The sequence below is a fragment of the Leptosomus discolor genome, chromosome 2, assembly GCF_034619465.1.
Source record: "Leptosomus discolor isolate bLepDis1 chromosome 2, bLepDis1.hap2, whole genome shotgun sequence".
Classification (NCBI taxonomy): Eukaryota; Metazoa; Chordata; class Aves; order Leptosomiformes; family Leptosomidae; genus Leptosomus; species Leptosomus discolor.
This window is the reverse complement of record NC_141392.1, coordinates 107,597,115-107,619,947: the sequence shown is the minus strand read 5'-3', so window position 1 is coordinate 107,619,947 and position 22,833 is coordinate 107,597,115. Positions and strand designations below refer to the sequence as shown.

Genomic DNA, 22,833 nt, shown 5'->3' with positions numbered 1-22,833 from the left:
TCCAGGCATTTGGTTTTCCTTGTTATTTATCAAGGACTCTGTACTCCACCCTGCCATTCATTTCAATAGCAGCTCTGTGCTCTGAGAAGTTGCAAAATTGGCATCTTATAGAACGCGTTACCAGGCAAGTGGTGCAATGCTAAATATCTCTGCCTGCTGAAACACTGGCAAATGAGGTGCTCTGTTCCAGACTAAGTCGATTGCTGTGGCACCTTCTTACACCAGCAATAAGGAAATTACAGGCTATGCATAAGCCCCATAATGAGTTAAGGCTGTCTTCACGTAAAGTTAATCAGGTTTGCCTCAGCTAGTCTCCCACGAAAAAAACCAAACCCATTATCAGCCTCCTGGAGCTCCAAATGCAGTGAAGAAGCAGACAGGGAGCAGACCTGGCTGACCTCCACAGACAACAGAAGTCAACAGTCTCTGCAAAGGTCCTATGGGCTTTTTGGCAGTTTTAAACCTACAGGCAGCTGCACAGTAGACATAGAAAGATCTCTCCAAATTTTCAGCAGTCTTGTCCCTTGGTAACTACTAGTTGCTGAGTGAGGCAGACTGCAGGATGCAGGATTATGGCACAGCCAGGAAAAAGTCCTTGTACCTTAAAGGGGGACGGATCAGTGTCTCGGTTTTAGAGGCGTAAGAAGGGAAAGAACATGGGGATAGTAAGGACAAAAATGACAACAGAATTGGGATAACAGGGTAAAGTAAGTAGGAGAACAGAGGCAATAAGAATACTAGATTTGAGGAGAGGAGACAAACTCCTGGAGCACTGTGAATAAATCTTCAATATCAGATTATTTCTCCTTCTACTAACCCTTTTGAGAAGAGTAGTAAATGTATTCATTTGACCGATTTGCAAATGCCTTTATGATATATGCTGCTCACATGTGTGTGCACTTTTTTAGGACATATCTAGATGGTGTTACTAAGTCCAAGTACAGTAACACATCAAGGCTGCTTTACATCCAGTCAATTTGAAGACCTTTCAGAAGAATTTAGATAGGTCTGCACACTTCCATACAGACACTGTTTTAGGGAATTGTTTACAATAATTTTTCAACGCTGCTAACAACTCTATTCAGCCTCTTCCTATCTCAGAAGCAGACTTTTACTTCCCACAGGCTCTAGGTGAATGCCACTCCAGCAAAAAGTTGGTAAGATTCCTCAGACTGTTAGCTGAAGCTAAAAGGTTTTTGTTTTCTTGGTATGACGTTTTTAACTTGCTAGGCACCATGAGTGTTTCACATAATCCTTAACAATGCCTAAAGTGTCACCTCTTGTCCAATTCTTGAGTGTATTCAAATGACCTCATTAGTATAAATTCAAATTAAAAAAAAAAGACGCTTGGATAACTACTTTGTCATGATGACCCTTCTTCACGTAGTAATATATCCTATACCATTGAAGTTAAACAACTAAGACAGAAGGAACAGGAAAAAAACGTATTTGCATATAAAATCATGAAAATGACAATGTAGGTTAAGATCATCTAAATGTTATTCTAAAGTGACTTAGGTATTTCAGGACTCTAAGTACCATGCAGGTTCAGTGAGACTTGGCCATCTATGTAGCAGCATCCTAGGCAAGTGTAGCCTTCATATGATGGCAGTTCGATCTAAAAAAATTTAGTGGATTTCAGACATGAGGACCGAGAGAAGCCAGTCAGCCAAGGCTTAAGATGAAACATCCATCTAGCTGCAACAGCAATACACTTTATATTCATCACTAAAAGGTAGCAGCCATGTTCTTTGTTTCTTCTAAGTATGAAAAAAAATTGATTTAGTGCATCAGTTTGATCAAAGGCAAAACTGTGAAATTAATTCCAGCAAATAAATGTACAAGGTGTATCATTTCAGAGGCTGAGTAGGCTATGAGATTACAAAAACACTGTTTTAACAACTCTGGGGCAGTCTTGTGAAAACTTCTGGCATACTTAGGCGAGTGATAAAAACACACTGCCCGTGAAAAAAATGTTTAAAGGGTACCTACCTTGTCTGTTCTCCTGTGTAATGTTAGTCATACTCCCATCTTCAGCTAAGCCTTGTTCCAGATTTTCTAATATCTGTAGTAAATTTTTTTAAAGTAACCAACATGAGTTTAAACAGCACTGTGTATTTAATGCAGATTATCTACAATTGACAGTCTATATGTAAACCAATTTAGGCAAGAATGCTTCACCTAGGTACAATCCAAAATTACTGGTTATCACCATAGCTAGATCGATCGCACAAAGTAAGAAAGTCATTGTATGGTAGAAGGATGTGAATTTGGGTTTATGATACTTTCAGACTATTAAATGTCAGCACACTCTAGGGACATACACATTTTGTTAAGCAAAACATGAAATTGCTTCCCCAGAGAATGAATGTTTCTGACCACAAAGAAAGTAAAACTGATTTTTCATAGAAAGCCACTGCCTCTTGACTCCCCCACCCTACATATGGGCTAACTGGTTTCATTCTTTTGTCCTTAATGAAGTACTCCTCTTAGTTCTTACTGCAATTTCCTTCTCAAAGTTTGGGGTTTATTGCTTCTTTTTATTTATTATAGATTCTAAATCACATAAATTGTTGAGTGAACGGAACATTTGTTGTTTTATTGGAGGAATGAAAATGTAGCTTAATGAAGCTTGTGTCTTAAGCACTTTTACAATATGTATGCAAAGTTCCATTTGAAATGCAAGTCAACCTTCCTTTTTCTAATCCCATTACAGTTTCTCCAAATTAGTTTTCTGATGCCCACAGATCACCCCATTTTTCCTGATGCAGATCTCTAACTTCCCTCGTAGAACAACGCTTGAGATTTCCTTCAAAAAACCATGAAGGCCACTTGCTCTTTAATCAGCCGCTGTGGTTAGCCAATTAGGGAAATAAAAGGCGCTGCCTCTTCCGGGGACTGAGTGCACTTCCGAACATAGAGCTGTCAGCTTCTGTCAGTGTAAGAAGTAATTATCTTTTCCTACACCAGCAAAGCATTCCAATTCTGCTCAGTACTTTGTAAGCAGACACTTAAAAACAACACAGGAAATCCTCCAACGCAAAGACAGGTAGAAGCAACCCGGCCTCAGAGCACGTGTTGGTGCCTTCTACAGCCAAAGAAGAGCAATCGGTACCTCCAGGAAGCCAGTTCATGCCACTTATTTTAGACAGGTGGAAGCAATTGCCCTACGAGGTACGAAGCTCTTTTCACAGACTAGAGTGGAAGGTTGAAGTTAGGTGCCATAAATTTAGCTACAAGGAACTTAAGAGCAAGGAGAGCCGTACGATGAAATGACAGCAGTTACCACATGCCAGCTGAGCCAGGGTAATTTTCCCGTTAAGAATTGTTAGCCCATGACAAATACAAGGTAATATGATTTAGTGTAAACCTCATTCACAGAGGGTTAGGCTAACTTGCCTTACCTCAGATTTTGAGAGGCTATAAGCATGCACCAGTAGATACTGCAGCTTAGTTGATAAGTGGCAATTTATGAGATCTCAGTGGCATGCCTGCAAGACTGAATCTCTCTCCCACTTTCAAAAGCAGTGTAGCCACTTAGAAATCACTTAGAAACCAAAGCACCACATTTCAGTGTTAAATGCCTAGCGTATAATGAGGCACCTTGTCAGAGAAAAAAAATTCTCCTCTCCCACAAACTAAAACCACCTTATCATCTATTTTTCTGACCAGTCTGAAAACCATGATCTTTCTCTTCTCCTGGAAAACAGCTGGTGATCACTTCTTGCTCTCTTACTCTTGAAATGGTCTAAACATAACAAGATGCCTTCTTCAATGAGACATGCTGTCTTCTTTAAAAAGACAGTGGGTTTCTCTGAAAACGTGCTCACTAACATCATCAAGAAAAAAGGAATTAGATATTAGCATACAATTAGAGTATTACATTAACCATTCCGTGACATTACTTGGGGATATCTAGCCATCACCTCAAGCTCAACGTAATTAAAATAGAACTCGGTGCTGATTTGAGGCTAATTGTTTTATTCCCTAGGTTTATCTCCTTTTGCCCTTCTGAAGTATAGGAAAATCATCTGCAGTTTTTCAGTATTTAGGCATTTCCCCAGTTTTCCAAGAATTGTTTAATGACAACATTAATGATTCAGGTGGTTCCTCAGTGTAAGCTATCTGGGTTAGTTGACATGAAATGTTTAATTTCAGCAAATCCCCTCATCTCGCTTCTCTACAGATGGTAAACTGCTTATTCTAGCAATAACACATGGGATAGCTCTAAACATCCTTGTTTCTATTATAAAGAGAAATATGATAGAACACTTCTACGATTTACTTCAAACATCAGTTTTACATATGACCCATGCTTTTTCTCATTTTGAATATTTGTAAATGCAAACGACAGCTCTGCCACTTGAAGGATTAGGGTTAAAAACTGAAATACACTGCACTATGAGATGTGTGCATTTCCAGGAGTTCTCCCTCAATCAGCTCAGAAGCTTAGGCACAAACACAGGAGTTTAGATTAAGCCTGACTGTTCTTTTCACATTTTGGTCTCCAGGTAAGCATTTATTAGCACGTCCTCAGCATTATTAGCACTAAAGTGATCATGTCTATGTTTTTAAATGAAAACATGAAAAGAACAAACCCTTCTGTGACTTAAATGCCTATTGTTACTCTTCCTGCTTGGCTGTTTGGAGATCATTTATTTCAAGGCTGACTTATAAGGGCAACAATTCATTGAGGCAATTCATGCTGGGAAGACTAGCAGTAACAACAAGACAGTAACCATTTAACTGGATGCCTCTTCAAGCTACAATATGCATTTGGCACTACAGATTAGTTCTTTGCCAAATGCTGTACCTATAGACAGAGATGTAAAATATCCAACCAGATCTTGATTAAAAACTGGCAGGAACACTGAAAAAGTTAAAACATTATTGCCCATACAGGGAAAATGAAAATTACGTTTTTGCACCCAACCTCCAATTCTGCTTCAGGTACCAGAAATACGTAAGTAGATGGGAGCTGAAGAGACGAAGTTACTAAAATAGTGACAAAGTAAAGATGGTTAGATCTTGAAGTCACATGGCTAACACAAAGTTGACAAGTGTCTGTAGAACACGTACAACAAAAAACAAGAGGGAATTTAGCAGGTTAAAAGGAAGTATCAGATAGGAAAAAAAAACCCCACAATTACATTAAGGAAGAGAAACAAAATAGAAAGACAAATTTTCTTATGATAAGAATGCATTAGCATTAGCCTGGAATAGCCTCCCAGGGGATGTGGCCTCAGCTCCATAGGCTGGCTCATTAAAAACTAGAAAACAACCTTGTGTTGCAGAGACAGACTAGGTGAACTAATAGGTCTTTTCTCTCTTCTAGCGTTTATGACTCCAAGATAATCTCATTTACATAATGACTATTCATATGCCCCTCTGTAAATACAGATGACCAAAGATTATTTTCCCACTTCTTAAAATAGGGAAGTAAAACACTAGAGGCTCTTGGTTGAAAGCGCCTCAATTAATTCTGTTATAAGCCAAATGGTTCCCAAGTGTCATATATAAATATTAAGACTAATGAGTGTACATCCTTTATGTTATTTTCTTGGTTATACTATGAGTTTTTGTAAGTATTATGAACTTTATTCTTGAACATTCCAGGTGATCATGAGACTAATAGCATTCTATACAAAAACCAAAACATATATCTAAACAATGTTTTTTGTCAGCCAACCCCGACTTCAAATGGTTACATTATCACCAATTTACAGCTGTCTTTTAAAAACATATTTATCTTTACAAGCTGTCCTTTTTCACACTCTTGTTTCTACAGTTGTCTTTGAATAGCTCCACAAGACAAGGTATTTAATTGAATGCAAACAAATGAAGTAATCTGCAATGAGGTGTCTAGAACAACTGATCAGAAATATTCCTTTGAGAAGGATGGTATATTTTATTTGTTCATTTGTAGTTTTCTGTGTACTGTACTTTAAAAAGAAGCATGCATCAGCACAGACAATGATTTGTCCTGGCTACTGTATCCCGGCTCTAGTGGAAGCTGTCAGAAGCAAAGGGAGATCATTCGCTTTCCGATCACAATTGAACACACTAACCCAGGAGAAACTTGCAAACTCAGACACAGGGAGGCAGAGAGAAAGAGATGGCAATCCATGAACAACAGCAAGCGCAAAGAACAGGGGACTCCTCAGAAGAGCTAGTTGAAGACGTACAGCCAGCCTCAAAGAAGCTTTCCTCAAGGGCATAAGGGATCACACAGAATTTATAGTGACCTAGGCCACTAGCAGTTGATGGAGTGAGAACATGAGTAAACAGACCTGTTCTTCAAGAACTTAGCGGGCACAGAAATACGTATATATTAATTTGTAAATCTCTTTTATTTCTATTTCATCTTCTCTGGCACATCTAGTTGCCCTCATGTAAACAAATCAGCCTAGTTCCTGTTCAAGCAAAATCTTGTATTATGGTTTAAAAGCTTCCTCAGTACACTGGGTATGCTCTAAGGATATGCACTTCAAGGAAAAGAGCGCAGGCAGAGCCAACTCAAGGTTGTAGATGACTTAAAGGTCTTGTAAAGAAGGGGGGGCAGTTAATTTCCTTTTCTTTCATTCCTCTATTGACCAACAATCTTTAATCTGCAGAGAATCACAGCTGACCACACGGTAACTGAGAGATGGCCATTTCAATAAAGTTAACCAGTCGGCTGACGAAACGTCTGCTCAGCACTCACTTCCTCGTCCACACTCATACAATTTTTTCTCTCCGTTACAGGATAAAGGACTTAGAAACCAGTTAAGTATTTTGAATCTAGTGGCACCTTTGTGACTGAGGGGAGACAACGTAGCGCTTAATACCAAGATATGAAACAGCTGATCTGCTGCAGACCAGGGCAGGTAAGTGTCAGTAAAAGCATGGTGAAATCCTGTAATAGAGGAGTATGACATTTCCTAGAAGAAAACAATTACTTCAGAATGAAGAGGACTGTTTATGAAGGAGAAAGCTGGAGAGATCAGTCTGCCAGTAATACCATTAGATGAGATGTTCACGAACAGGTAACAGCATTCATGAAATGCTAAAAAGTAGCACTTCTTTGCCAAATTAGATCTATCTCTCAACTGTTTCCAAACCAGTTTTTTCAAACTCTGTAACAAACTCCACATTCATCTCTTATCACCTAAACTTTTCATGTTTTCCCCTCATAATACAAAGAACCGGGGTTTTTTACCATAAACATTTGCTTATCCTAGTCACTACTGTGTTACAAGCTAGTTGATTTTATATACATAAGGCCATTGTAGCTATATAATTAGCAATTATCAAATCCCTTCTCTTGTGTTATCCAAGTTATTTTAAGGAGCAAATACAGGAAACATCTAAGGAATACTGAAAATAAAAATCACGTGTATTTATCTTATATACAGCTTTGAACTTTCAAGTGCTACAGATAAAACAATGCTGCATTTCTTCTGGAGTCTACTACATTGTAACATTCACAGTCACTGTTGCATTAGACTACTTGGGAAAGATTTTTGTAAAAAACACTTAAAGATGAATGCTTAATAGTCAGGGTATTCGGTTTAGTGGATAAGGTTTAGAGCGAAGGTGCTCACAACACCATCAATCCAGCACCGACAAATCCCGTGTTATAATTTAGGCCATATTTTGTATTATGGCACTTGACAAAACAAACCAAAAACCCCAAAACAGACTCAGCAGGTTGTATTTATATTCCCAAATGACTGTCATTTCCAAAACCAGCTTTGAAGGATCAAGATCACTAACAATTTTGTTTTGAGGTAGCTGGACAGAGCTGAGTGAGGGAAGAAACCTCTCCTGCTTGCCCTTAAACATAACTGCTTACTCTCTGCTGTGTCTTGTCGGGCAAAAGCACGAAAGCAAGAGAATTACGTCGTCCACTCTTCTATTCATTTTAGTCAGAGCTACCACAGAGAGAGGAATGTATCTTAAAATGGAAGACGCACCTAATTACTTCTGTTAGTGAGTTGCTTAATTGTGTCAAGATGAAATAAAATACATCATCATTGAAACGTAACGGTTTTTATAAGGACAATGAAATCTATTTCTTAAACATTAAGAAATGTCAGTGCATAGAGAAGCTATTACCTTGGTGCAGATTATCTTCATGCTATGCAGTCTGTCAAGTGATTCCTGAGGATTACCTAGGTACTGAGGAAGTTCGGCATGTAAAATCCGCATGGAGAAAGGAACCATGGAACCTAGAAATGTAATTAATTTTAATAAATGTGTTTGCTACAATGATCAGTTCATCAGTTTGTGATTTGCCTACATTACACAAGGCATTTCTCACTAGTGTATATGACACAAAGTTCATTTTACACATGAAAGACGTGTAAGAAGAGAAAACAGCAAACTTTTTCTTAGCTGCAATGTGATGTATTGTAAAATGTTTTAAATAAGTAAACACATATGTGAACCATAATCAAGAAGGGAAGGAAAAGGTGCGCCTACTTCAAATTTTCAAAACCAAGCTGTGCATGGAAGTAAAATGTTTCGTTAAAGATTTTTATAAACTAATTAGAATGAACGACTAAAAAAAAATTCAAAGTTTACTCAAGTTGCAGCTACAACATTGCTCCTAACATTTAATAATTATGCATATTTTACAATCAATGAAGAAGTAAGACGAAATTATTGGCCTTAAAAGCACGCTTGTGAAAAAGTTACAAAACCAGGGCACGCAAAACCACTTTTATGTAACCCTTTTCCAAATAAAGCCAGTATGAAGGGCCCCTATATTACAGGAAAAAAAATAAGAACAGAAAACCAACATGAATCAAAAGAAATAAAAAATAAAACCAGCATAACGAAGAACAAAAATAATAACACTATAATAGAGATATTACATGTAAAATGTATCAAGACCTCTGGGAAATTAAAATATATTACAAAATATTTTGTTTCTTTTTCTATTAATATTTATACATTTGTGTAAAGGTCTGACTTCATTATGTTGAGCAAAGACCATTCCATTGCTCTAAAGATGAATTTTAGTTCTGAGTTTTACTTCACTAATGTTAGCCCTTCCACAAAGAGTTAATAAATGACACTCTACTGTGAGACTCTTCATAAAGATGGTGTGATTTGTGTATTTTCTGGTTTAATGAAAACATCAAAGAATAGGGAAAGAATTTTAATCAATATTTGGGGATAAAAAGAAATTTCTTCATTTTCACATTAGTTTACTTTTATCTTTACTATTATTGTAATATTTACCAAAGACCCAATCCTCTAAGTTTATGAGGATCTCAGCTGACTTCAAGGGCAGTCTCAGGAGCTTTAGGGAATCCCAGTGTGTGCGACATCTTGCTTTCAGATAACTGCATATCCTGACAGACAATAATACTGAACATAAACTAAATGCTACTATTAAAAAGAAATCAGAGCTAGCATAATGGAGAAACAGGCCTTGCAAACGCTGTGCTACAGTTCTAATATTTTAATGTAATACATCTGCTTACTTTAGACATATTCTAAGGGGATTTCCCTCTCAAGTCACCTCTTGTCTCATCTTTTCTCAAAAATAGCACTCGGGAGCTTTTTAGAAAGATTTGTGCACCTGTTCTTAACAGGCTCGTATGGCAAAGAGGTAAATGCTATATACAATGAGTCACTGCCTCTAGACATTTTTTTAAAGGTTGACAAAATTTTAATCACAAAACTCACTAATTATGACCTTCAGAGTAAGCCACTTTCACCTACATAAATTCTCTCTTGCCAGTGCTAACTATTCCCCACGGGTTCTGTGGCTGCTCTGTTCCTTTAACAGATGTACACACAAGTTTCATGCACCATCATATGTGGAACAGAGATTAAGAAAAGTAAACTGCCTTTGCAATTCTATCAAGAGAAGTATAAAAGGTTATTCAACCACTAACAAAAGATGTGAAATATCTCATGTATGTATCCTAGCATGACACAAGTGAAGATACACAGTCAGAGTGTGGGGGGTGAACAACAGTGAAAAGGAAGGTGAAAATAATTTAAGAGTAAATTTCGTGCTGGAACACCACAGAAAAATTGCTTTGTAGACACACTGCGAACTTCAGAATCTGCACTGCAAACCTATGGAAGCAAATGTGACCTCTGGCTGGTTCCATCTCTACCACTCCTCTGGTGACCAAGTTCTAACTCCACCATTCAACAGCAATCCTGCCAATAAAAAGTAGTGCCTAAAACCAGCTAGTTTGGTACTGTTCTCTTGGAAAAAGTAGTCTTAATTTACTGTTAATACATGAACCTAGTGCTGCACTCAATGGGATTTCTGAGGCAAAGGTAAAAAAAGGAAAAGTTTTGTTCATCAGTAAAGCTTTGCAAAATCTAAGCTAGAAACCAAAGGGATCTAAAGTTTTAGCAACGTTTTTGGCTAATGACTGTGTTCTACCATTTTCAACTCTGAACGGGTTTGTATCACTACATTTTCTTGCAAAAGACGGCTAAAGGTCAACTCAATAAATACTCATACAGAAAATCTGCACTGGTAACAGAACAGCTCAACGTGCAGATAGATGGGTATTTAATGGAGCGCAGTTGAAATGTCTCACACTATCCATTTTTATAAAATTTATATAATGTTTTGTAAAACACTTTTTGGGATTGCATATTTTGTAAAGTATTGATCTTATATGTTGCTGAATGAATCCACACTATTATGATCCATGCCAGGAGAAGGAATAACCCATTACCAACCCACACCATCAGAAGAGGTGTCAGAGGATGTCAGTGATGAATGTGACTTCAGACCAACTTAGACTCCATAAGAATCTGATTTATTTCCTATCACAACTAAGACCTCAGTTGTAGTAGGCATTCAGAACTATAGTGCTTCGAAATGTACTTTATTAATGGATTATTTCTCAGCCACTTAGTATCTCCTTCATAGCATGGGATCAAAAAGCATTCCAGTGTGATCCTCAGTAGGTATGTCAAGTGTGACGATAGATCATTCAAACAAAACCAGAAGGAAGCTGGCCCACGGTGTAAGGATAGTCAGTGTAATGACTTTTCAAACCAAAATTTATATTACTGTTTCATGTAGGAGGATCTAAAACTCTAGCATCTGTTTCTTCTCTTCCCCCCGCCCCAGAAGAAAGCACACACTGTATACATGCTCTCACGCAAGTGTGGTAACTTGGGAAAACAGAAGAAAAAAGGAAGGAGCTTTTACCACTGGTAAGGCTGTATTACCACTCTATGTAAACAGAATTTTGTAACTTCAAGTCAAATCAGACAGCAAACTGCTTACAAAAATCTGCAGCACTTACCCAAGCCAATCACCCAAACATATTCCTGAAATACTCTGTTTATAAAAAAAGAAACACTAAGATTTTTGGTTAAGCACATTTCCCAGATATATGTTCCTGTCCCCAACTAAGCTTCTTTTTAGTTAAATGAGATGAGATTTGGATAATATATCTCATTCAGTTCCTACATCAATAAACTGATTTTCTGGTTAAAAAAATGACCACAAATTTACTTTAGATTTGGTAAAGCTTTCCATGAGTGCTACTTATATAAAGTGCTAATACAATTTATATACACTTCTCGGGAAGAAATACATGGCAATAACAGAAAATGCATGTGAAGAGGTCTGTTCACCAAAGTAATTCTGTAACTTGGAACTCCTGGTTAACAGTTGTGTAAAAACTGACAACAGCTCCCGTCCCCAGCTCTCTATTATTTTATTGTCTCCAGCATCCAAAATCTTAATCTATAATTTTTTCTAAATCTAAGAAAATTGAACAATTATCTTCGAACTTGTAAGAAACCAAAATGCCAAGAAAGAGCACGAGAGAAGCAACAGCAAGTTACTAAAAGTCTTTTCACAGGGTGGATAGTTATGAACCTTTGTTCTCACAGGACTCAGCAAGGTGACCTGCACGTGTACTGTGGAGGAAGAGAATGTTTCGAGCATAACAGGGTTGAAATGCAGCCCAGCAGAGCTTCATGGGGTGAACGGAAGATGAAAAAGGCAAAGTCAAACTGTAATATGACTCTTGTGAATCTTCATCAAAGTCACATCAGTTCACTGATGAAAAGGTAAAAAGCAAAAAATAAAGAGATTCGCAGAAAGTGCTGACTTGGAATAGCTAACTCTGATCTTACTAAGAATTTTGGTCTAAACAACAGCATGTGGATTTGTTGTTCTATGACATTACCATATCATGTTGCATCAATGGCTCATCATTCAGCCTTTTTCTGCTGAAAGAACAATAGTGTGGAGGAGCCCATTCCTTTTGTTAAACATGACAGAAACCCCACCCCCCCAAATCTACAGAGCATAGCTTCCACTCTGTCTTGTAAGACACAGAGTTTAGCCTTCTGGTAAGTATTCCTTAGCATTTTAATATGAAGATGGTAACAACTGAAAAAGAGTTGAGACCTAAAAGAGGCATGTCTGAGATTTTAGAAAACACTGTAATTTTCATTTTTTGTTGTCTAGGTTAAAAAAAAAAAAAACTAGGAAGAGTTAAATGACATTCATTGATGACTCTAGTAGATCAATAATAATAGTATTATAAACATCTTAAAGGCAGGTTGTAGAATTCAGACTACAAAATTTAATTAAAAAGCAGATTAACAGCAGGGAGAAAACCCCACTGTGCTTGCCTCAATAAACACAGCTACATTGGGGAAAAAACAAAAGAAAGCAAGACTGACTACATTAACACTAAGCTGCAACAGAAATACACATGCTTGTTGGATTAAGAATAACATTATATTCTCTGCAAGGTTTCACCTACTTGCTTACTGTTAGGCCACACGTTAAGGCACACAGCGTAACACCTACTTCTTTGTAATAAGCTCCTATACAAGTGGATATTCCTGTGCTATCACACTAGGGATAAGAGAATTTTATACAGAATCATAGAATCATGAAACAGTTTGGGTAGGAAAGGACCTTCAAGCTCATCGAGTCCAACCTTTGTCCTAGCTCTACCAACACCACTAAACCATGTCCCTAAGTACAACATCTACCCATCTCTTAAACACCTCCAGGGACGGTGACTCCACCACCTCCCTGGGCAGGCTGTTCCAGTGCCTGACAACCCTTTCAGTAAAGAAATTCTTCCCAACATCCAGCCTGAACCTCCTCTGCTGCAGCTTAAGGCCATTTCCCCTTGTCCTATCGCTTGTAACTAGGGAGAACAGACTGACCCCCATCTCGCTACAACTTCCTTTCAGGATTTTGGCATGTGCTGCCTTTTGCAAAAGTATTTTGAATCAAATCCATGTCCTCTACTATATTTCACAGAGTACTGACTTAAACAAGGCAGAATGTCAAGGAAATAGTTAGAAGCAGCAGCATATCCTGTAATTAAAATGTTTACTTAAGAGTACAGGAGAATGGATTTTGCTCTCTACTTCATAGTTCGGATTTCCAAAGAAGTAATGTGCTCTTACAGAGCAAAACCACGTCACTAAGCTTAGATTATTTCAACAAAAGCAATACCCTACAAGTACTGCTATGTATTGAAATTTTATTTTTAAGTTAAACAAAACTTATTCTAGCTTGATGTTTTATGGTTGACCTCTGTTGCTCCTCTAGGAAAACCTATTATGAAAACCTAGGGGTTTCCTAATAATTTTATCTATAAAAAAATCATAATGGAAAAATGGTTTAAAACAATCCTTAATGATCACTTTGAAATACAGTGGATAATTTTTTTCAAGGAATACGATTTTTGATTGATTCATGACAAAGTGACAATCTCATTCATAGATATACTATCAGCACACAAAAGGCAAAACTAAAAAGTGAAAAAAGGTCTGCTGAAAGGAAAATGGATACTCCAAAAGCACAGGAACAGACAGAATAAATAGTAAGATCAGGTAGGATTTTCAAGACCACAGATTTCAGTTTCTATTTCTTTATGAACAGCTGCACATTTTCATAACTGTCATAACATAAACATTACCTCATGTCAATCAAATTCAAACTGCAGCCCTCATCTGCAGCCCCTTTAGAGAAGAAAAAAAGAGGATTCCAAAGGCTAGCCATTTTATCTTCGTATTTTCTCACTGCAAAATTAGCAACCAGAAATACTTTCTGGTTTGCCTTCTACAGCTTATTCAACAAATCTTAAACACCAAAAGCATCAGTACAGCAAATTATCATTTACTTAAAGTATAAAGTGGGATCTTGTGACAGTGAAAAAAAAAACCCAAACAAAAAAACCCCACCACAAAACAAAGAGAGAAACCCTTCCTTTACTGAGTAAGAGAGAAATACAGAAAATCCAGTTTCAGAAAGATATTCTGCTTCATACATACATATGTATACACAGAGATATATATCCTTGCATTTATATATGCACAGTTTTACATACTTCTACAACAGCATATTTGTATAATTGATAAGGAGATTTTTAAGAGTGATTATGTAGTAACTTTGAATCCCAGTATCACCGACTGTCAATTAAAAGTACACTTAAAAATCCAGATTCAACAGCCTAGTTTCCAAGCTTTTGTTTATTACTGTCATTCCAGAAAGACTGAAGAGATAGAAGTCTAAATGTTTGTAACCATTGAAAGAAAATGTTTTGAAAATTTTATCTGAAACTGCATGTTTCCATATACTTCACAATTTAATTGCACGTGTTCTAGGAACACAGATACTCTGAACTAAGATCTGTTTTTTGAAAGGTTTAAAAAATACTTTTTCAGTAATCTGGATTTGCACTGAAGCAAGGAAAACATGAGAAAGAACGCAGAAAAATCCTGCAACAATTGCACTACCACAAAGAGATCACCATAAATCTTACCTACTGATAACTGTAGTAAGGCACAATTTAGAAATGAGTTACTTGCTCACTTTTAAGAAATACTACATAGAAACTACATAGCCTTGGGAAAAACCTCACACAACTAAACATTTTAGCAGTGCTCTACCCCCTTAAAATTAGACATATATTTCTTAACTAAAATATCTGTATTATTTCAGAAAAATCTGTATTTGCAAGTCTGACTACTCTGAATAGCCAACCAGAACCACACTTGAGTGGTATTTATTCAAGTTGTGTTAGTGATTTCACAGGTAGAAGGTAGCTCTGCAGCAACAGAACAGATAGTGGCTTTAAGGAGGCAATAGTACACAGTGCTGTAAACAAAATAATCGGCAAACCAGTTCCTCTAGAGGCTTTAATATGTTTTTTACTGTCAACATGAGCTTGAACGAAGAACTCTTCCAAGCAACTGGCAAGATTGAAGCAGTCTGACATGGGACTGTAAGCCACTATCCGTCTCAAAGTGTCAGCCTATTGCAGCATGCACTAGTGTATCCCTGTGGTCATAACATAGCCACGCTTTAAAACAAACTTGTGCTAGAATTAGGAAGGTGTACAGTATGAAATCAGAGCACATACAACTAAATACTTAACAATATGGCCTTTATTCTCCACCAGACAGCAGAAGACTAATTTCATGTTAGAGGAATACAGATGATGCTAGATCATCACAAGGAGAATGAAAAGGGAAAGGAAAAAACCCCACCCCTATGCATACAAACAGCTGCTTAGGGGAATAAAAGTCCTATTCTTACTTGTGCACAGGTTTGGTGTTTTTTTCCCTTCATAATTCAAAAAAAATTATCTCAATTATTGTAGCTTTAGAACACTGATTTTGGTAGTGTTAACTTTTCTGTAACTTCCTGGTTTATTAACCAGAAACAAGAACAAATTATCTCATAAAAGAATGAAACAGCATTTTAATGTTCCATTTTAATTGTTGGTTCTCACTCGTTCAGAAACACACAGGCATTACCAATGGAAAGGATATCTCAGGTTAGCTGACCTATCATACCAGACAGTTTATGAAATATCATGAGGAACACAGAAACAAACAGTATGAATAGAAGTGGGTCAGACTGTGTAAATATGAAGACAAAATCCTAAAAAAAAACCCCAAACTGAAATCCATTAGTCGTGAGAACAATGACAAAAATTCAGCCTTATATACCCCACAGGTTACAATGGAGAAGTGCAGGAAGCAATCTGGGACAGAGTTCCTGACCTAAGTACCTACCTATTAAAAACCAACAACGATATATATAAAATCAGACTTTTTGGCTTCTCTCCACAGATGAATTTAGAAGAAACAAATCTGTAACTTAGTAATTTTAAGATTTTACTAGAAAATGAGAATGGTTTGCTCTCTGCCCTGTATTAAACTGGAGTGATCAGAGTGACTTAACTAACTTCACTGGCTGATACAAGGATCCCAGCAGATTCCACCTCCCCAGATGGTGCCCACCTACAGACAAGGGCGATGACCGAAAAAAGAGACTGTGGAAACCAGGAAAGGAAGATTTCAGAAAGATTAGATCTTACAGCCATGATGAAGACAACAGTAATGGGATCCAGGCACAGCGTGGCTGCAAATGCCATACAAAATCTCAGGACAAAACAGAGATTAGTAGCATTGCCGAAAGAGAAAGAGCCTTGGGACAGCTTCAGAGGAAAATTAAAGAGGACCATGTTGGCCATGTTAAGCTAAACTAATGGAAAAAACATCTTGCACTCCTCATACGTTTACTTGGAATTTAAATCCTTTGAGGTATATTTCTCAGAGATTAATGGATGAGGGACTATCCTCACTTCTGTAAGAACCTCAGGTATATAAACCTTCCTTACTTCAAGTATAGAAAAAGCAGAAAAGTTTCTAATTTATTACATGTTTTATTATGAATATTTTGAATACAAAAAACCTACGCAAAATATTACATGCATTACAATTAACGTGTACCTTATTTGTATCTATACTCTCATTTCTTAAAATTGATTTTTCAGTGCTTACTCGATTTATATGCCATGAATCAGAATTAAAATATTAAAAAAACCTCTTCCTTTTATGCTTGTTACACCACAAAACGATATGTAAAATTATCAAACAGCAGTGGATTGTGGATTTCTATTACTATATTTCAACCAAAATATATGAATGATTTATATCTATTTTATTACTTAAATTAGCTGGTTAACAATGCACGTATACTAAATTTCTTTATCCAGCGCTGCATAGTTTAAATGCTAGCCAGATGAGAATTGCTTGTTCTCTCCTACATCCCTGCAAATACCATCACACTCTCTCCTCAAGACTGCATAAGGAAGGTTTAATAGCTGTTCCCACATCTCAATCGCATTGTATTTACCTTGAGATATCTACAACCAACAGGGCAGCTCCATCCAACATTCCTCTTATTTTCCTTACAGATGATCAGATTATGGTCCCAGTTGGTATGTTCAACTGTTAAAAATTAACTGAGACATAGAATACTTGCCTTACGCTCACCTTTTTACCATAAATACCCCCATAATCTGTATGAAATAGCTGCAGTGGTTGAGTGGCTGCTGCAAAGACGGATTGGATCCAAAGTCCAGTCACAGGAAGGGCATCTGCAACAGCTGGCCAGACACTCCAGAACTGTTGTGACCTGTATGCTCTGTGGCACGAGGACTGAAATGCCTCAAATATTGACGTGATCTGCAAGGATTCTTTTCTTAGGCCAAAATAACTTGTTTTTAATACTGAAAGAGGTGTGGAAACATACATACAGCCTGGGGAAGACTAGTCCTGTGCAACACTGTGCCACGTGCAAAGCTGCCAAAATACAACCAGATCCAAAGAGCTATCCAACCTGATGACCAAAACCTCTCTCACACTTAAAAATAACACAGTTCCTTCTCAGTGAATTGAATATATTCAAGGCAAAACAGGAAATTTTTGCTTCTGATTGCCTGAAAGATGATGAGTAAGGTCAGAGGGACTTGTTCTAGGCAGTCCATATTGGCTTGCTGGGCTATAACTGAACCTTTGCATCACTAAACAGGTGAAACAAATCTGCTGCAAAAGACCCTGAAATTTCTTGACACCAACTTCCCTTCCACAGCAACCTCAAAATCTCAGTATCGTTCTAGGTCACCCTGCTGAGACCACCAGCATCTTATCTAAAATGGACTATGTTTTTTCAGAGTGGTACTACCCATTACAGCTGTTACTTACAAGCATTTTATTATATGCTATGGTTCAAATACGAAAGCTAAAGAACAGTAAGATCATTCAACAGTATACTTGCATCAGAGATTTATTTATGTCTAAATAACAGATTTAGAAAAAGAACACTTCAAAATAGCCTCAGCAGGAATGAAATTGCTCTTAAACTCAGCAATTTTCAAATCCAGAACCCTGGAGAACTAGAATACCCTGAGTAGTGGAACTATTTGGTTAACCTATGGGCTAATGGGAGCAGTGGGAAGTAGTGCATTTATAACTTGAGATAAACCACTGATAAAGAATGGAGGCTGGTGGTGTCTTCCTTCCTCTTCAACAACAGGATACATAGTAAATTATTCGTTTCTATTTTGTTTCAATTACTAAGCAAATAATATTACATTTAACCAGAATTTTTTTGTATTAAGGAAGATTATCAAATTAGCTTTAAATTTTTTTTCAAAATCCTAGAAACCAGGAAATCTAACAAAAGAACACCTGCGTTAGCACGTGTGCATGGACATGTGAGTGTTAAATATAGTATATTGATAGTACCTGGACAAATTTAAAAGGAAAAGTTTTTAGATTTGATTTCCACAAACTCTCATCACCTTTCACTGCCTATTTCCAGATAGAAGGAACTATTAAAGTTTGTAATTTTTAATTCCAATACCCTAGAACTAAACTACTTTATTACATTCACTTGTTGAAAACATTCCTCTTTTAAATCAACACTGTAACAACATCATGCAATACACTGCCTACCTACCTACATTGTGATGGAATAGTTTTACCCCTTATTGTTACTCCTTATCACTACCTCCGTAACACAAACAACACTAACATAGTAGTTAATCATGCTCATCTGGGGGAAAAAAAAAAAATAAAAAAGGAATAATCCAAAGTTCAGCCTTTATAAAATAATGGATTCAGGGTTTTTTAGTTCTAATGACTGGTAAAAATGGCAAAAATAAGAAGCATTTTATAAATCAAGTATCTTACCTTTTCGTCCGGGGTACACATGAGGGTAATATTCGTAATAAAGATCAGGCTGGTCTAAATTTCCAAATGGTTCAAATTCCATTTCTGCATTTTGGAATAGATTCAGTTTTACCAGCAGTGCTAGTCTCACAAACCACAGCTGAAAATTAATACACATTAAAAAAAAAGGAAAAGACAGGTCTGTTATGAGCTTCAACCACAAGCCACATCCAAGTACTATTTCAACTTTCTAAGTTTTTCTGATAAAGTTGAGTAAAGAATTTCTATGTTACTTACTGATAAGAATCAGAATGTATATGTACATGCTCCTTCACAGAATACTTCTCATAAGATCATTACAACAAAACACAAGAGGACTGATGTTTTAACTGTTTGCAAAGGTATTGAGATTTTCAAGATGAAGTTTAAAAACTAGCCTGCTTCAAAATTGGAACATCTTTAAATTGAGTTAGCATGTACAAATTATCAATCTGATTATTAATTGTTTTTCCAATTTTATGCAATTCTTAAAACCTGTTACGATTTTGGTGAAATTCCATGAACTTTATAGTTACTAGGGCCAGAACCATGCGGTGTCATCTGGTCACATCTTGTTCAGTAAAGCACTTGTTGTGTTTCACAAACCTTTATTAATTTGGGTTCTTATTTTTTTATCATCATGAAGCACACTTCTAACGTTTGAAATCTTACTACAAAGATCACAATCTAGGTAGTGTCCATGAACTTCCAAGATGGCAAAACAGCTTCCTATTTACTAGTGTGATTACCTTTAAAAACATATAAGCAAGATAGAATTTCACTTGAAAAGAATTTTGTTTTAAATGAAGACCTACTTTACATAAGCAAACAGAAAACCTGACTTGCTACAATGCTTTAATCAGCTCAGTTTTTAGGTAACTATTAGGAAAAGAAGTTCAATCTTGTTGCAAAAAATGCCGCTGTGAATATTGTTAGGAAAAAAGTATCAAGGGTACCTGTAAAGAATCTGTTGTATGGTTAGTAGGCAGTCCACTCTTTTTATAGCCTTGACCGTGCGCAGTCAGAAGCCGCCCACACAAGTCAACTGCTGCCCTCCAGTTTTTACTGCTCTGGGAAGAAGAGAAGAGTAAGTAGCAAAATCATAAAAGTCCGTAAATTGCACAATCGCTAATTTTCCCTGAAGCAGATAGTTACATGTACCCATCAGTAATATCGACAAGGTCAGGAGAGCTGGCCAGCGAGAAGCAGAATGTCATTTGTCAAAGCTGCATGTCTAATTAGGCAAAAAGTGAAATCAAGCATTAATATTATCGGATCACTAAAACAAAAGAATATACACCACCATATGGGATTCTAAACTTAAAGCTTTATCAATGTTTGCTAATATACTTGAATACGCTGTAATATTCACAATTTTGTTCTCTCCTCAGAAGGAGATGAAATGTAAAGGAATAAAATGCATTTATACTGGTGCTTGCAAAATTCAGGTACTAACTTTGAATTGGTATTTTTTTAAATTTTCTCCAGTGTTTAGACTTTAGAAAATATGTCAATACAGCAGACAGTTACACAGAAAAACTAGCAACGGCTGAAGAGTTTTCATACTCTCTGGACCCCATTTTGCAGCCATATAGTTTAAAGGGCCACTACAGAGATCACCATGTACTAATCACCTCAGCTCTCTCCCCTATCCCAGATAAAAATTTGAGTTCCACTGGAAATGCAGAAGTCAGCTGACAGTAAGACCACGAAGACCACCATAGCAGCTTCTGAGATGTCAACGCTCTTACAGAAGACCAGGAATTGATAATGCATTTATAACATACATCTGTATCAACTCAGAAAAGCAGAAAGACACTGACATGAATTACCTGAAATTCATTCCTCTACTGCAGAGACAAATTAATTTCTTATTATCCTTAGAACAGAAGCGGACACAGACTCTAAAACCACTCAACTTTTCTTCCCAAGTGAGAGATAGGATCCAAAAATAACAATGGAACATTTATGACAAAATTAGGTGCTACAATTTTTAAAATTCTATTTCAGGCATGGACAAAAAACACTTTTTCTGTATAGAATAAGACAGCCAGGAGAAGCAAGTCTGACAACCCTCAAAAACAGTCTTTGCAGGAAAATTAAATATAATATTCATCATGATTTCAAAATTAGAGATGCCTGCTGGTTATGGAGCATAATTCTCTGTGGAAGCTTAATAGAAGGCTGTCAGTGGTATAACTTAATTTGAAATTAGCAGGACACGTTATTATCTCTGGCAAATTGTACCAGACCTACAGTTTGCCAGAGTTGCCAATCCACCAGAAATCTTTACCCAGCTATTTCAAACACCCCTCAAAATTTTGCAGGCCAGTAACTTTCACATTTCCTGTGATCTACAGCCACGCAGCCCTAACAACCTGGCTCCCTTGTTCCAGAAAGTAACAGGAACGAATTTTGTCCTAAGTGGAGGCTCAAAGCAAATATGGATACGACAGCTTCAAATATAGAAGCAAAATTACTGAAGAATATTCTAAAAGCGTAAAATAATTATTCGATGATGATCACGACACGGTTGTCCAGCAGCAATTGTGTGAAGACATGATTTTCTCCTAGAGAAAATACTGTCAACCAAATATTATTGCCAAATAGTTCACTAACACAGTACCAGCCTGGCAGAAGAGAACTTGAGAACTTCTCTCCACATGTGACATCAGCAAATCTTTTTTTCACAAAAAGTATGGAGCTCTTGCTCTTTTAATGAAATCCACCAGCTTGTATGATTTTTTTTTTTTTTTTTAACACGCTACTAGCTGAGATGTTTCACTTGTGAAGGGAATTTTTTTGGTCCATAACACATAACCAAAAATTAAAAAAAAAAAAAAAAAAAAAAAAGGAAAAAGCACAAAACATTTCAGTACCGACTGCTGTACACACACCAAAGCTAGGACAAGCAGATTAGCCACCCATTAGACAATGTGATCACATTATTCCTTGAAGAACTTCTCTGTTCTTTGTAAAACAAGAAGAGGTCCTGGGGGAGATTTACATACAGATGAGGAAACTGCAGAGTAAAATGGGTTTCAAATAAAAAGGATGTACATTTTTCTTTAAGAAAGAGAGAATCAACCCAATAATTTTTTATCTTTTTACTGAACTTCTTAAGCTGTCTGAGATTTGAATACAATGGCTCTAGGTTTAAATCAAAAAAGTAGTGCCAGGACTTTGTCAGGCTATTACCCTTAGAGGCAGGAACAAATTTTATGTAGCTTGAGGTGACAGACTTGTGTGCTAGATAGCACACACCCCTCTTTTTTTTTTTAACTCTCTTCAATGAGAGCTTACCGTGCACACAAACCTGGCATGCCTTTTTTTGAACAAATACAGTATGTTTATTATCTTACTGCTTCTTTTGGTTGCACATCCAACCTAATCGAATACTGTATCTGCAGCTTTAAATTACCATGTAAAGTGATCAACTCTCAGCTCATCATTTTACTGATGTACATTCTGCCATTTTCAAAATAAGCACCCAAATAAGGGCATCATAATCCCCTTTATTGACAGCAATAAAAGGAAACAGCCTAAAAACCGTCTGACATGGAGTCAACAATATGAGTTATAAATTCTGATAAATCCACATCTAAAGATCTGGTAATGCTTCTAGTCCATTTGGTCAAAGTAAAAAGTAACTGAAATATTCTGTACATCCCAATGCCTTCAATAAGTCTATTTACTACAAAGAGGGATGAAGGAATGGGATGCAGGGTAGGAAAGAATTCCAGTAACTAAAACTAGAACGTTATTAGTTCAAATACAAGAATAGTACTGAAGATATTGTAATTTTAGATTCAG

At 36.8% G+C, this 22,833-nt stretch overlaps 1 protein-coding gene across 1 annotated transcript in view; it reads right to left on the bottom strand.

Annotated features, from left to right (window-relative positions):
• Nucleotides 1–22,833, bottom strand: part of TRAPPC12 (trafficking protein particle complex subunit 12) — a 53,473-nt gene that overhangs the window by 18,919 nt on the left and 11,721 nt on the right. Inside the window, exons 4-7 of the mRNA XM_086461552.1 lie at nt 19,977–20,090; nt 19,003–19,141; nt 8,098–8,210; nt 1,993–2,065 (exon numbers count right to left, since the gene is read on the bottom strand). Of these exons, the coding sequence (XP_086317678.1) occupies nt 1,993–2,065; nt 8,098–8,210; nt 19,003–19,141; nt 19,977–20,090 (439 nt within the window). The remainder of the gene's footprint in view (nt 1–1,992; nt 2,066–8,097; nt 8,211–19,002; nt 19,142–19,976; nt 20,091–22,833) is intronic.